General features: G+C 50.8%; 2 protein-coding genes across 2 annotated transcripts in view; one reads left to right on the top strand and one right to left on the bottom strand.

The window, feature by feature from the left end:
* KCTD20 (potassium channel tetramerization domain containing 20) overlaps positions 1–6,282 on the bottom strand; it is a 28,670-nt gene extending 22,388 nt beyond the window's left edge. Inside the window, exons 1-2 of the mRNA XM_086476482.1 lie at positions 6,262–6,282; positions 3,227–3,299 (exon numbers count right to left, since the gene is read on the bottom strand). The gene's annotated coding sequence lies outside the window, so the exon portion shown is untranslated. The remainder of the gene's footprint in view (positions 1–3,226; positions 3,300–6,261) is intronic.
* Positions 6,283–9,505: 3,223 nt separating this feature from the next.
* ETV7 (ETS variant transcription factor 7) lies at positions 9,506–14,160 on the top strand. Its single transcript, XM_086476504.1, has 7 exons — positions 9,506–9,795; positions 10,073–10,237; positions 10,496–10,603; positions 11,493–11,684; positions 11,996–12,138; positions 12,482–12,582; positions 13,239–14,160. The coding sequence occupies exons 1-7, from the start codon at positions 9,654–9,656 to the stop codon at positions 13,348–13,350; spliced, it is 963 nt and encodes a 320-aa protein (XP_086332630.1). The 5' UTR covers positions 9,506–9,653; the 3' UTR covers positions 13,351–14,160.
* The last annotated feature ends 2,012 nt before the right edge of the window (positions 14,161–16,172 follow it).

Genomic DNA, 16,172 nt, shown 5'->3' on the forward strand with positions numbered 1-16,172 from the left:
TTTTGTCCATTCGTGCAGCATCCAAATCAATGGCTGTTGATCATACTCAAAAAGAAGGTTTTAAATTGCAATGCAGCACAGCTCAATCCAGAAATGAGCAGCATTAAAGATAAAACCTGTTTCGTCCAAAATGACTCAAACCTTAGCTAATTTACACGCTCTAAGAGTGGATCTCGTAAGAACTGTGGATATGAGCAAAAACTTGAGTTTTTGAGGTGCTTTATATTAAAGCTAAACCATTTCACTATATATATAGATCCTGTAGAAAATAGCCTGTAGAAGAAAAAAACCCTTGCTCATATATATTAAACTCCATAGATTTAACAAAGCACATTATAAGAGCAAATCAGCACTTACTGAAATTTAAATAATCTGTATTTTCTATTCCTTAGTTGGCCTCCTGAACAAAGTTACATAGCAGGCAAACTTTCTGAAAACCTCCAGACTACTTTCCCAACATATGCAGTGAAGTCTTTTTCTTTAAACCCTACCCATATAAAAGGCCTTTGCTATCATAAACTTCCATCTCCTGAGTCTGCATCATCACTAACACCTGATGAAGAGCAGACTTCTCAAAAAGCATTAGACTACAAGGAGGTTTGCGAGTGCCTGCCAGAACGTTCATGTCAATGGATTAGGCAACTCATTCGCAACTACCAACTGCTACAGCAGATAACGTTCCAGACAGATGGAACCTTTTCCGGAGCTGGAGATTATGCAACACCATGATTTTTAATCCACTCACCCAGAGGAAGAAGAAATTAGCCAGCTTTCACGTGGGTTAAAGCTTCCTTATTCTGTTTTCCTGTAATTTGTTCCAATTACGATGAACCAGTAGATGCTATTAAGTGCACATGAACTGGGAGACTTGCAAAACCCACCCAGCTAATCTCCAGTCCTACCAGAAACTGTGTTCCTGCAGCCACTGCACCACAGCGACAGGGAACAGTTCCTCTCTTCCTGCCTTTTCCCTACTCACCTCCTCTGTGGGCCTTTCACTCCAGTTTCTCCAGGTTATCAGAACACCCTGAGCGAGAACTGCAGTCATTCAAGGTATAAAACAGAAACCACTTAAAGAAAAATAAAGTCAATGATTAAACTGCAAAAAATCACTAAAGTTGGGGCTTTAGTGCTTAGTCAAGACCATTAACAGGACATCCTACGGCATCACATGAACTCACAGATAAACTTCAGGAAACGGGATTGTCCCAGCAGAGTGAGCTGTGGCGCTGCCTCAAAGAGACCCAGCGTTACCTTTTTTGGGGAAACCCTTCTTTTATTAAATATGGCCTCGCTATTTTTGCCCAACTACTCTGTTTTTCAAAGCTACATTGCCAAAACTCTACAGGGAAGCAGCATTACCTGGCAGCAGCAATCTCCAATTATTACACACCGTTTCTCAGGGCCGTCACGAGAGCAAGCTGCTGATGGACTCGCACGTTCTCGCGCTACTCTGCTGTGACGAGCATCAGGCACAAGGTTCAGTTCTGCTATTTTTATGGCCGCCAAGCTTTACTTCTGAAAACTGATTCAAGGGACTAAACCACTACCTCCCAACACACGTAGCACTCGTTTATGACAGATAGCTTCTCGTTGCATTTATTTCCCAGTTCTTGGAATACACACTTTCGCCACTGAAAGCATGAGTAATAAATTTTAATCTGTATTATTTGTCCACAAATGGCAAAGGCAGATCTGACACACAGAGAGCTGTGTTCCCATTTCCCTATCTTTATTCATAAATTTCCCTCACCTGTTTTTTTTGCTCCTTTTAGCTATTTCAGTATTGGGTCCCAGACAGTTTTTTATTCTCCAAGTAAATTTCTGACTAGTTCTCTAGTCACCCTGACAGTGGGATACATACAACCTGCTCCAATTTGCAGTTCACAAGGTTATTACTATATTTGCACATTCAGTAGCAAAACTGGTGCAATGACTGAACATTTCCACACTCAGGAGCAATCAGTGGATTAACATCACTTTTCACAGCTGCAGATAATACATTTGAGGCTGTACTGAGGGCAAAAGCCAGGGAAAAAACAATCCCAGCCATTGCAGACAAAATGACTCCATGTTGAACTTCAGCAGCTACAGCTCACGTTCAATGCCTCTTCTAAGACTAACAGCCATTGATTTTACTTCTCAGTTTCAGGCCTGTGCTCGTGAAACTCCTGCCCTTCAAAAGTCCTAACCCTCTTTTGTGCTCTGAAGAGTGGACCCAGAAGAAGAGAGGCCAGCATACAGCCTCTGCTCAGGTCAGAGGACACATCGTGACCGCAAATGAGAACTGCAACAAGAGAGGAGGAGAAACAGCCATGCGAGCTGATTAAAGGATGAGCTGATGAAAGGAGACACGGGGAAGGCAAGTCCCAGGACTTCAGTTCCTTACAGCATCTGTAATTATTTCCCTGCAATAGACTCCTGGAGCACAAAAGCCCACTTCTCTCTGTCCTTGTGGTTCTGCTACGTTACAACCCAGCCTAGTCTGGTCACCAGTCTGCTGCAGAGGAATTCCAGTCGCCAGCTCCATGGGTATGGGCTAACAAGGTCTTGATAACAAAAAATAAAATCTCCCCTCTACTTCTAGACCTGAGACTACAGGACATCTTCCTCATCTCTGCCTTCCCATTATAACCCCTTTCTCTGGAAGGCTGGATATCCTTCGACCCTCAAAACCACTGCTCCTTGGCCTCTCCTCCCACCACGCACAGACACATCCAGGGCTCCACCCTAGTGAGCTGCCCGAGCCTCTCTAGGGAACCCATGGTGGTAAAATCAGGATGTCAGGCTCCACAGCAGACATCAGCCTCTAGATAGCCTCATCTCAGAAAACTGCAGTTTTGTCACTCACGCTGCTGATTTGCCTTCCTCCATGCTGCAGGCCAGACAGTCCCTCCCACAGGTACCCCCACATGCAGCAGATCCCCAGGACAAAGCAGGGCTGCAGGGGGCATGCTTAAGCACTCCCTGTTTACCCTGGAGCACAGGGGGCTGGATTCATCTCATCTCAGCCGCTGAGATTATGAGTCCCAGCTTCTCTACACAGACACTGGTAAGAAACAAGCACTGGAAGGCAATTCAGCGCCCCAGAATGCAGATGGGATCAGTCTGGGCTACGGCACAGAAGAGGAAATGCGGAGATTTTTCAGAACAGGGAGGCTGTTCAGTGGATAACAATTCCCACAGCAAGGCCATCCAAAAGCCAGAGACCCAAAACTGTACTAACCTTGGCAAAAGACGGTCCACAAGCTCTAGCCGACTGTCATGTTGGAATCAGAGGGGATGTTGGGATCAGAAACCTGAAATCAGACAGGCTTTCATCAGCAGTCTGGCCAAGTGGCCTCAAAAAACAGATACTGCAATCACGTTCCTTCTACAGAAGGTGCTGATTTTACCAAATCAGTAATTTCTGAACTCACCATTAGCTCTGGTTATGCTATTTATGAATAAAGTGGAAGAAAAGAAAAACGGTGGTGGCTCCCCATCCCTTTACATTTCCCCACAGAAAAAAGTACTTATTATGCTGCTTGTCTGGATATGTGTTACATTAGCCAGTAATGAACTGATCCTCTCGCTAAATTTACTTTCTATTGCGCCATTCATTTAAAAATCAGGAGATCCTTTAGACAGCTGAAGTGGCCTTTATCAGCAGGCACCAATTCAGCATTTTTCCTGTAAAGAAAGAGCTCATTATCCACACGCCCCTCTGGGATCTCAGCAGAATGCAGCAGTCCCAGAGTCCATTCCCAAGCTAAAGTCTTACAGAGACTCACTTTGCGTTTACTAAACAGGATTTTACTGGATGAGGAGTTTCTGACACCGGCTTTGGCAAGAACACGTAACTAAGAGAGACTGCACAGGTACCTGCTGTTTCAGGCAGCTCTGCAAGTCTCTTTTCACAAGCTCTTTGGCTGCTGAGTTGGCCTGTCATCACTTGGTGATTTTCACAACAGGACTGCAACTTGGTGATGCAATTATTAGTACAGTACCACTGCTACCTACTGCTTGGCCAATATTCCTTTATGATCACAGCTTTTGGCAAAAGAGGACAAAGGTGCTGGTAATTGCTATACAGCACTAGAGTCTTACAGCAAATTCATTACAAAGGGTGAAGTATTATTTACCTTTCTTGACACCCAAATTTTCTACTTATGGGTTTTCAGGTATTTGAAGTGGAGTTAATAGCATTGCTTTTAAACACTATCGTACTCTGCTTCCTTTGACTACACTGCTACCCTGTGAACTAAACAGCTGGCTGCCTGTCATGGGCACGTGGAATGAGTTCAAGGTGAGGTCGAGTGACAAACACATCCTAGCATGCCCCAAACTTTCTGCTGAAAGCATCAACTAATAAAATCAGACGTGACTTACTTCTCATGACCTATAAAGACAGACTGAATTGCCACACAAAAAAACGTTACAATATCCCGAACAGAAAACTCAAAGCAGTTGGTTATGAAACCTTGGATTCTAAGAAGGCAGGACTGAACATGGCAAGCTATGGAGTCACCTCAAAAAGACTGAGGTAAGATCAGATTTAGGATGAAATAAGCTAAAGCAAGAAGGTTTCTCAATTCTGATGGTTAAAAATACTTTGGGGAAGGATATTAGATGATATATTTCTGTTAGCACAATTATGACCAGTGATGAGACTTCCTGTTTTTGAGGCTCTGGAATTACTATCTTACCTTCCACTCAACTGTTACAAAACCTTTCCAGAAAAAAAAAAAAAAAACAAAACCCCCAAAAACAATCCAAAGACAAAGCAAACCCAAAAAACCCCAACCACTTTGTCTGTAGGTACATGCAATCTACACCAAACAGCTCAAACGTCTTTGCTGTAACTTGTTTCTCACCACTGTTGAGAAGTATATAAATAACCAGCTTAGTCCTTTTGACTACAACTTCTTCCAGGTAGATACCTGCAGCTGGACTGGGCTCACTGAAGTCCAGTCAGCTTTATACAGAATAACTATAAAACAGAGAGCTCCCAAAAAACAAAATTATGTGATGAACTCCCACCAGAAAAATCACTCCTTTTAAGTCGAAATCAAACAGAAAATGCATCCCCTTCAACTCTAGGAGCAAAAGGCAGTACTGAAAGAGATCAAAAAGCATTTTGTGTGCTGCAAATAAGCCTGTCTTGAAACAAACACCAATTTAGCTAACTCAGCACACACCTATTTCCAGGGCAGCATAACTGACTTTAACCTGTTCTCAATTGCTTTAACAGAAGATGAAATAAATCTGGACAGTCTTCTGCACAGGTTTCACTTAGGATCTACGTAAACTGCTCCACTTCAGCCATAAGATCAGACCACAGAAGACCCTCAAACATGGATGTTTTTACAGAAAATAAAGACAATTGTGCCTGTGTAAGCAATTGTTGTACAGGCTGCTTTGCAAAAGAGCATTTTTTTTAGTGACATGAGTACACAGAGGTTGTAAACACTATCAGCCTATTTATTTTAGTAAAAGGTGACAGTTTCCCCACATAAATGGCTTCACTGTAATAAATGCGTGTGTAAATCCATGCCTACAGACTAACCCACGGATTTGAACCCAGTAATTCACTGTTTTGATGCTTACATCACTGAGGGCAGAAGCATTTATAACCCTTAAATCCAGGTGACTGTCAGCAGGGCAATCTCCCAGCCCAGGCACTGGGGTAAACAAGGACACACCTCAGAAGGGAAAGCTGAGCCTTTCTGTTGATTCCCCAGACACAACCTCCTTCCAGTTAACAGTTCCCGATTGCTGCTAATGCCAACAGGAAGGATTGTGACTTTGTGGGGAGGATAAGGCAGGCGCAGGGAACAGAGGTGAATTTTCTGCCTTAAAGCCATAACCTACTGCTACAACAGGATTTGGGTTTGCAGCAAAGTAATTCAAAACACCCTCCCTACAGAGGTGTGTTCTCAGCCTCCCTGGTTTATACCCAAGATCATTAGCATTATTATTGCCCCTTCCCTGAAAAGCCTAAGGTCACTGAAAAGGCAGTACAGAAAGAGCGAGAGCAGGATCAGTGACAGGGAAAGCCATGACCCAAAAAGGTGCCTACGAGCAGAGTCAAGCTGAGGTCTCACCTACTGCACCTGTTTAGGGAAAACGCTTTAGAAATTCCTGCTCCCTTTCAAAACACAGTGGAGCCAGAAAGGAGGGAGGAAAGGGAAGGCAGACTCAAGCCTAAGAACATGCCTCAGAAGAATAATGCGCCAGCCTACAACCCCAGAGCATGCGTAGGAAGGCAGTGTGACCAACCAGCACCCTGAGAGGAGGGTGTTTCTTGCTCCGGAGGCGGTGGTCACAAGTAGCAACCTCACCAAAGGGCACTGGGTACCGTCCAGGCCCTGAGGCCTCCCACACAGCACAGGGGAAAGGGGTCATGTGTCAAAGATGCAGCAGTAACTCAAGTGATAAGTCCCAAAGGGATAACAGTACCAACCCACTGCCAAACACAGGCAGAGTGTAGGAGAGGCCTCAAAGTCCCCCTCCCCAAGTAAACACGGGGCAGACGGAGGCATCCCCAGCCCCACAGATGGCCCGCCCTCAGTGTGCACAAAGGCGGCCCCGGACGCACCTCTCCCAACGCCCTTAGAACTGCAACCCCCTCACCCCGGCCCCTCCAAAGCCCATGCAGAACAATGGAGGCCACTGTAACCCCACAGACATCCTCCTCGCTGCCCGCAGGGGACAGCGAAGGCCTCCCCCGAACCCTGAGGGCCCCCCCTTTCCCCAAGCACAAGGCCGACAACGGGCGCCCCCAGGCCCTTAAAGTCGCCCTCAAAGCACAGAGGGCACAGAAGGCCCCTAAAGCCCTCCCCCCCCCCAAGGCTCAGAAAGGGCCGAGAAAAGCCCCCACAGCCCCCCGCAAGTCCCACGGAGGGCCGGCAAGGCCCCACAGGCCATCCTAGGCCCCAAGGAAGACGAGGAAGGGCCCCAGCCGCCCCCCCCCCCCCGCCTTCAGGCCTCACTCACCGCGTCCCCGCCGAGGCCGCTCCCTCAGGCGGGCGGAGGGCGGGGTCCCGCCGCTAAGCTCCGCCCGGCCCCTGCCTCTACCCGATTGGTCCCGCTCTCAGCGCAGGCTGGCCAATAGGAACCGAAGGAGAACGGGGGGGCGGGGCGTACCGGTGCGCGCCCGTCCCGGTGTGTGCGTACAGGTGCGCGCGCGTCCCGGTACGGGCGGGGACCGGCGCGCGCCCTCCCCCGCTCCCACCCCCCGGGCTCCCCCGGGCTCCCCCGGCCCCACTCGCAGCGGCGATGGCCCGGCCCGGCCCGGCCCGGCGGCGCCCGTCGGAGAAAAGGCATAAACCCAGATATTCGAGCTGCCCCCCCCCCCCCCCTCCCGCCGTATCCCTCCTCCGGCAGCGCGCCCGCCCCCGGGGCCGTGCTCCAGCCCGCAACAGGTCCCCCGGGAGAACAGGGTGCCGCGGTGCTGTCCCGGTAGCCAAACCTGCCGGGCGGAGCGGGATCCCCCGCGGGGCCACGGCACCAGGAGAGGAGGGCGGGCGGGCACCGCACGGCTCCCGGTGCTGCCCACCCCCTCCACCCCCCACCCCCCCACCCCGCTTTCCTGCCTCCCGCGGCTCCGGCTCGTTTCGATTTCGTTTCCCGGAAGGATCGCGCCGAAGCCGCCGCGGCCGCAGGGACGGGACCCGCCCGCACCGGGGTGGCGGCAGCGCCGGGCACCGCTGCGGGGAGCGGCCCCCCACCGCCACCGGGGATGCAGGTAGGAGCTGCCCGCCCCCAGCCCGGGCCCCTGTCCCCCCAGTCAGGGGCTGGAAGTTGATGCCCCGGGGTGTGACACCCCCCACCCCCATCCGCCTCCTTAACGGCCTCACGGAGCCCGGAGGCTCCGTCCGTGTGCCCCCCCCCCCCGCATCGGGACTGAGCCGAAAGCTGCTCTCGCACATGTGGGGGTTCGGTTTCAACCCCCTTTTCTCGCTTTCCCACTCGAACCCCTCCAAGGACAGTATTTCCTCCTGAAGCAAGGAAATGCCCAGAAACGCATGTGAAAGTAGCTAAATAGGAAAAAAAGCAAGAACATAAAATCGACATGAAATAATAAAAATTCCAAATGTGCCTCATGCCCTAGAAATCTTTAGGAGCAAGAAAAATATCAAGCATTTGTTCTGGTTTTACTGTAAATCTTGTTGTAAGAGAGTCACACCGATGTGAAAAAACTAAAATACCTTTTATTTTTAGAGGAGTTCTAGGCAAAATACACTGCTAATTTCTTTCACTTTTATTTTCCCCATAGCTTATTACTTAGAATGAATCTGAAAGAGTTTGCATTGCTGTCGAGGCCATTCAGAGTTTTTAGCGGAGTCTTTCTGGTTTCCTCATACGATGTCACGCAGCTGCTTGCTTTGCTAAAACCAAGAGCCTCGAGACAGCCAGCGGTCGTCACACCCCCCAGCAGACAAATTACCACTCACCCTTCTGCTGAAGAAACCCCCTCACCAAACTGCTGCATTTCTCCTGCTGGGACTCCCCCCCGGGTCACAGGGAAGCATTTTTCCTGGGAGGGATGGAGCTCCTGGTTTTGGGGACACCAGGTTTGCATTTCAGATGTGTCCAACCACCATCTGCTCTGCCAGTGCATGCTGTGATTTTTCTTCACCCCTGATTTTCGGGGGGGGGCTCAGCTCTTCTACCCCCACACACAGTTGAGGAGCTCTGGCTGCTCTATCCACCTCCAAAAATCTGCCTGGGGGTGTATTGACATGCCCAGAGTTGCCAGCCACTTCAGAAAATACTATTTGTAGGCAAAATTGTTAATTTTCCAGAGAATGAAGCTGAGAAATTGCTGGGATTCATGTTAATAGATTTTTAAGGGGAAATATCTGCTTGGCTGCCAGTAATATTTCAAGGTTGGGCTGAAAGCAGGATCTGAGCTCCCTTCTGGCTCACATGCCCCAGGCGAGAGCTCAGGGGCAATACTGACCACCCCTTCAGCCCAGCAGAGGTGCTGGGGCTGCCCCTCCTCCCAGCACTGACCATCTCACCCACTCAGTGAGGCTGGAGGGGCTCCGTGATGAGCCACCGAGAGGGAGGAGTAATTCTTGAGAGGCTGGGACTTAATGGCAGGAGAATAAGATGAGAGAACATCTCCCTAAACCACAGGATGGCGATTTCCACTTGGGTCCAAATGATCACTAGGGAAAAAGTTAGAGATCTCCTCATACAGTGTTTTTATGACAAAATCTGAGCACTATTGCCAGCTGTATTTTCACAACTCCAAAGAACTGAAGTGCTGTCCTCAAACCCTGGGCATCCAACGAGCATCTGAGGATCCTGCAGGAAGTGGGAGCCAGCACAGGCACTGCAGGCTTGGCCAGTCTTGGCTCCATCTTCTACTTCCCTGCAGCCATGGGGCAGTGGGGCTGGATAACCCACCTCCAGAGCCTGGATGAGAGCAGGTACCTCTGCTAAAGAAAAGAACTGGAGAAAGAGATGGGGATCTCTGGCTACTAACACGCTGTCTTGGGCAACCAGAGATTCATCCTGGGGCTGGTAGAGGACCCAGAGCCAGTGTGGAAGAGCTGCAGACAGCACGAGAAACCAGTCATAAACTATTTGAGCAGTATATACTGTGGTGGAGGCATGTCCAAAGGAAAGGCAGGACTGGAGTTGGGAATTTCCCCCATGTGATGTGTTTGGTCTCTTTTCCCCAGGGTAAAGTGGCAGTCAGCTTTTCCAGCCCCATTGTCACAGCTTCATTACCACCCCCGTCCCAGGCCAGACACACACCCATCAGCGAAGGGGAGATCTTCAGGCTACCAGGCAGGCTGAGTGAGTAGATATTGAGCAAGTCAACGCTGCTTAAAAAAGGTGTTCCCGCAGGGTGGGACATGGTGGGTACAGCCGTGGTGTCCCACCAGGGACCATTCCCTGCTGTCAAGGGTGACAAGATGGACCAGTCGTCAGGGTTCGTTTTCTCTCTTTGGGGCATTTTTGGCCTTAATATGGAGGGAAAGTTTGGTGGTAGAAAAGACCAGTATCCTACCCTGCCCCTCAGCAGTCTCCAAGATGGAGACTGAGTTGTTTCAGAGGCTGCCCCTGGTTTCAGGAATCCAGCCCTCACTGTGGAGCAAGGACGACGTGATCCACTGGCTAAGATGGGCTGAGGAAGAGTATTCCCTTCGGCAAACTGACGAAAGCAAGTTTGAAATGAACGGCAGAGCCCTGTGCATCCTCACCAAGGATGACTTCAGATACCGAGCTCCGAGCTCAGGTTAGACCAAGTGCAAGGGTGTTTCAGAGCACCACCCAAATACAGCACAAGCTGCGGTCTGCTGAGATGGGTCCCAGCAGACCAGGCTTTATCTCTGGCCAGTTGGGTGCTGGAGACAAGGACAACCCTCTCCCTTCCTTTAGTTCCTCTGGACTGCAGATGTTTTGGGATGGGGAATAACCTCATACTCTGTAGCACAGAAATCTAAGCAACAGAGACTGTAACACAAAGTCATCTGAGCACTTTCCTTCTCTGCAGGCGACGTGTTGTATGAAATACTCCAGTACATTAAGACTCAAAGAAGAGCTCTGGTGTGCAGCCCTTTGCTGAACTCACCCTTCAGGGAAGCCAGGAGCACAGAGGAAGGTATGATGGAGAATGGCAGCTGTCTATCAAGCAGAGCCTGCCCTCAGCTACAGCAGGTTGCACACACCTGAAGTTTGAAGCTCAGCCAGCTGAACCCATCCCACACTACCTGAGCAAGGCAAGCAAGACAGTCCTGGAGGTAGCAGCCAGGTCCAGCAAAGTCCAGGTCATCAAGGAACTCTCTAGTGATGAAGCAGGTCTGGTCAGAATCAGGCCTAGGCAGCACCAGGTGGGTCCATGGTGACCAGGCAAGGCGATGGCTACGCTAGGATGTCTATCTGTGGCTTAAGATCTGGATCAGGGAGGGCCAATAGCCAGGCAGTGGCACAGCCCTGGCTGGAGACTCCTGCAGCATAGCTAGGAAGGGGTTGGGGAGCCAGGGCTGAGCTTAAATAGAGCTTCTGGGCCAATGGGTGGAGTGGGGAGAGGCTCTAGGTGAGGCTGGTCAGGGCCAGTGAGACTTGTTAGTGCCCTCGGGGGGGTCTAGGTAGGAGTTAGGGTGGGGATAGGTTGGTATTGGTGCCTGGTTTTGTGTTGGGGTGGCTCTGGGAGACCTTTCCTGAGCTCTCCTGCTGGCTCAGGTATAGGGTGATGAAAATCTTAATCCCCCACAGCAATTTACGAGGGAGTGTCTGTACTCTGGTGTGTTCTCCCATTCCAGCTTTTCTTCTGTATCTGACCCTCACCCTACCTGGCATCTCTTCTAACCCCCTGGGCCTTCTGCCTTAGGAAAATCCTAGGCTTTCCGCAGCACCCAGCTCTTCTGGCTGGTACTGGGCTGATAACCAACCTGGGCTGTCCCTCCTGACCTCTTTCAGGGCTTTGGAAGGTCTCCTGGGCCCTGCCGTAATGCACCACAGGGTTGTTTGGGTTTGGTTTTATTTTTCAGGGCCAGACTGCAGTGCTGAGGCTGCCCCAGTTGCTCTTTCCTCCTGCCTGGGTCGTGCAGAACAGCCTGTGTCCCGCAGCCATGCAGAGCCGCTGAACCTCGCCCGTCACAGCTCCGAGGGCAGATGTGGGGCAGATGCCACCTGCTTTTTTCCCACAACCCTGTCAGCCCCAGTGGATGGGAAAATTGCAGGTAAATATGAATTTATAGCCTGATTCCTTGGGGAAATGAGATTGTGCTTTGTCCTGTCTGCCCATCTCTCTCCCTCCCATTTATTCTGTGCATCCATATGTGCTTCCCCGCCTCAGTTTCCCCACCTGAAAAGCTGTAGTCCCTGCTAGTGTTTTGAGATATAGCAATAAAAGGGCTGTGCGTGAGGTCTGGGCTCTCCTTATATTTATTATCATTGCTGATATGTGCAATCCTGTTGCTGATCAGCCCTCACCGGAGCATAGGTGCCTTAGTGGGAGCTCTGTGACTATTTATTCCCCACCAACACTCAGACTGCAGGTTGCTGTGGGATTATGTGTACCAGCTCCTCTCTGACAGCCGCTACGAGCCTTACATCAAGTGGGAAGACAAGGAAGCCAAGGTCTTCCGGGTCGTGAACCCAAATGGACTTGCCCAGCTCTGGGGGAACCATAAGGTAAATGCAGTTGAGAACAAATTGGTCATTCCTGGGGCTTCTGCATGTCACCTTCATGACTTATTCCCAAGAGTTGATGGCACAGGGACTGGGAAGGGTGGGACAGAGCGGGTGCAGGGCTGCTGAGAGATGCCAGCCTCCTGGTGATGCTTCTTATCCCCTGGAAAGCAAACCACGATGGCTGAGGACCCAGAAGCAAGTCTGGGTTAAAGATCCACACTGCAGCCTGCAATGCTCAAGAGCCACCTTGAATGTCCCACATGAGGTCCTGCTGCAGCCAGACCCAAACCTGGTGTTGGTGCTTGCTTTTACTCAACGCTCCCCAATTGTTTTCTCCTTCCAGAACCGCGTAAACATGACGTATGAGAAGATGTCACGAGCGCTCAGACATTACTACAAACTCAACATCATCAAAAAGGAGCCAGGGCAGAAGCTGTTGTTCAGGTGAGATGAAGCAGATCACAGAAACGAGCCGCCTGGGACAATGCAGATGGGGCATGGGAAGGCAGTGGGTTCCAGATGTTGGCAGCTGCTTCATCCAGCAAAGTCCTCCCCTGCAAATGCAACACCCTGGTGGGTTGTGTCCAGGCTCTGTCCTGTGCAAGCCGTGAGCTGGGCCACCTGGGCTCCGGGTCCCATCCGATGCACTTTCCAGGGCTGTGGGCCAGCAGCCTGCCCCGTGGCCAGCATCCATCCGCTCTCCTGCATGGACTCCAGCTGGTGCTGGAGGAAATGCCCCCGAGCCCACCCAAGCTGTCTCCTGTTCCCCAGTGACACCAGGTCTGAAGTCCACCTGCAGGCAGAGGAAGGGGTGGAAATGAGTCAAAAGCTTCCTGTTTTCAGTGCTGGCTGCTTCCCTGGGACTAGTTTGGACTTCAAATGCCAGCTCTGGGCCGATGATTGCTGAGCTTTGCCTCCCCAGGCGTGGTGTATCCTGGGTGCAAAGCGAGAGCTGTGATCCTCAGCAAAGCCCAGGGATGGCAGATACCCCCTGGTGAGCTCCAGAGCTCATCTGATGAGGGCAAGGGCTCCACCATTTACAGCCTGGTTTGGGGCTGGGTTTGGACATGCCTTTCAAGCCAGTAAAAAATGTATTGCAGGTTTTTGAAGACTCCTGGGGAGATCATCCATGAGAAATCCAGCAAACTGGAGCAGCTGGAGAATGAAGATCATGAAGATTTTAAAGAAGACCCACCGGAGGTTTCACCGTAGGAAATCTTTGAAGGTGGCACTTGCAGTGCATCGCAGACAGACGTGTGCTCCGCTGGGAAGTGCTGGCATCCCTTGCATCTCCTGGACAGAAGGCCACAGAGCTGGTCCTGGATTTCAAAACCTGCCCTGAGCCAAAGCTGTGACATTTCTGGGGCTTCATTAGCCAAACACATCCAGAAACTGTCCCCCAGCCCCGAAAGCACAGGTGAATGTGTGGGCTGGTCTTTTGCTTGCTTCTCCTGTGTCTTCAGGGAGGGAATGTGATATTTTTGCTCTGTAAATTTTGATGCTTGTCTGTCTTAAGGTTCAGACTTGCTGGTAAAGACTGCTCCATTCTTACAGCAAGATGTGCTGAGCAGAGAGCACTGGAGCACGTGCTCCAGGTTGAGCATCTACTGAAGTGCTTTTGCAGCAAGCAGTGGCCCTACATGTGGACACTGCTCTGAATCAGAGCCACCTGAGAACGGACTTACATTGCAGCTATGCTGTACTCTGTCATCTCCACTGTCTCCTGTGGGGTTGCTCCTGTGATTGAGGGTGGGAGTGTGCTGAAATATCTGCCTGGATCAGGCCTGGTTGGAGCTCTGGGCTGTGTGCATGCCCTAAGCTGGGTTTTGTTTTAACTCCTTTCACGCCATGTAATGCTTTTTGTAATTAGCTGACTAAATATTGTGAAAAGAAACAAAGCCAGTCATGAATATGACCACACTCATCGTTGGACATGTGGCTATTTGCTCTGAGTCTGAAGCAGGAGTACCTGCAGCCCCCGGCACTGTTAGTGACCTGGAAGGAACGACATGTGTGGGTGGTTTTTTTAAATCTGAAAATATCCACTAATATTTTCAGATTGCTTTTCACTGAGGAAATAAAATCCCATGACTGTGTAACATTGAAAATACCACTTCTTGCTGGCTGAAGGTCTGAAACAGGGAAATCCAAACCTTCCTCATTTAAAACCAGCTCCTGTGGGCACCCAGATCATGTCCCCAAGCTTGGCAGCCCCTAAACCAGAGTGCAACAGTCTGAGCTGCTCAGCAGCTGATGGGTGAACGCAGTGCAAACACAGGGCGTTTGGTACCTACGTGGACAAGCACAGGTACAGGTCATGAAGCAGCATCGTGTTTCATGGCTGATAGGAAAAGGTGAGTTTCTTCCAACCTTGGTTTTGCACCACTGCAGGAATTATCCTGCTGCCTCGGATCTTTGCTCCGGACCTTTCCCCAAGCTGCCGTCTCAGAGCTGCTTTGACCCTGCTTTTGGGGCAGCAATGCCGTGAGTGGGTCTGGGAACTGTCAGTCTTGTGAAAAACATCGGCAAGGGTTGGTGACTGAGGTTTCCACCAAAACTGGTTGTTGCCAACGTGAAACTACAGTCTCTTTTGCTATAACTGGTGTTGCTCTTCCAAAACTACTTTAAACCTGTTAGCTGGAGCCTGGAGATGCTGGTGGGCTGTAGCTGGCAAGAGATGGTGGTGGGACACATGGTGGCTGGTTGGCAAAATGTCAACAGTATGACATCTCCAGAAACACTGGCCAAGAAGTTTCACTTCTCAGAAAAAATGACCAGCTCGTTGGCAAAACACAAGTGCTTGACAAATCAAGTGATGGAGAAGGAAATGAGCAGTTCTGGTGGGGGAAATGAGCGTTGTGTCACAGCCTTTGGGAGGTCCTAGCTAGGAAGGAAGGCTAAAATCTCTGCTAGGAGACAGGGCTGGATGTTACCCAGCACCCAGCCAAGCAGCCTGGGGGTGCACCATACCAGGAAGGTGCAGTGAAGCACTTAGACCTCATCCTTCCTTCCACAAAGGGTGCTTTTTGTCCCAGAGAAGACTAAAGCCAGATCTTCCTTGAGGTGAAATCCAGCAGAGAGTCAGTACAAGTCCTGCCCAGCCCTGAGGAACAGCTTTGGTGGCAAAGCAGACCACCTTCCGTGGCAATAGTCCCATCCTGGCCCTGCATCGCTTTCAGGATACACACCCATGGGTGCATTTTTCCTGACCTCCTAACAAGACATCCCCCACACTTTCTTGCTGTGGAAACAGCCCTGATGACTCCCGAGCATCCCATCACTTCTCCAGCCTGTGTCGTTCGTTGTGTTGGAGCCGGTGAGGGTGGCCCCGTGCTTGTGCGGTGCTCACAGGGCACGTGATGCGAGATGCTCTCCTTTCACCTGTATCTCCTGTGATGACTAGGGATCTCGCTGGATGGGGATTTCCTCTCCTGGTTGGGAAGCCGCCAAAATCACTTAACCCTCCTTGTGCCGTGCTGCTGCGGCTCCAGAAGGATCTTGGAGGGTGAAAATCAAAGGGCACCTTTGCAAGGATGGGCTGCAACGATGAGCTCTTTCCATGCTCCCAGGAAGCCCTCGTGTCCTTCCCAGAGCAATGTGTCTCTTTTCCCTGTGGTAAACAGAGGCGGGAGGAGCTGTAAACCCACTGCTTTCCTGGAACGGGGACCCATCCCTTTCGGTAAACAGCCGGCTAGCTGCCGGTCGCGCCGGGGTGTTTGGTGTGGGTGTGTGGGGAGGCAGAGCACGCAGCAGTTGGTGACTTTTGCCATGGCTGAAGTCCAGGGGTGGTGGCAGGCAGGCGGGTGCCCCATGTGAGCTTTCCCGAAGGTTTGCAGGTGCTTTGTTCCCTGGAGGTCATCATCCATGCTTCAGCAGGCCCACGCCTGGTGGCGTTTGGGGCAGGGTGTTGCACGGCAGCAAACGCCTGTGCGTGCCCGCCGCTGTCTCGCACTGCTCATCTGCTGAGGGAAGCAGCTAAAACCAGTCCCAGGGCGGGAGGAAAAGATTTGCTTTGGGGGATGGTGCCCACCACC

The sequence above is a fragment of the Leptosomus discolor genome, chromosome 21 (genome assembly GCF_034619465.1).
Source record: "Leptosomus discolor isolate bLepDis1 chromosome 21, bLepDis1.hap2, whole genome shotgun sequence".
Classification (NCBI taxonomy): Eukaryota; Metazoa; Chordata; class Aves; order Leptosomiformes; family Leptosomidae; genus Leptosomus; species Leptosomus discolor.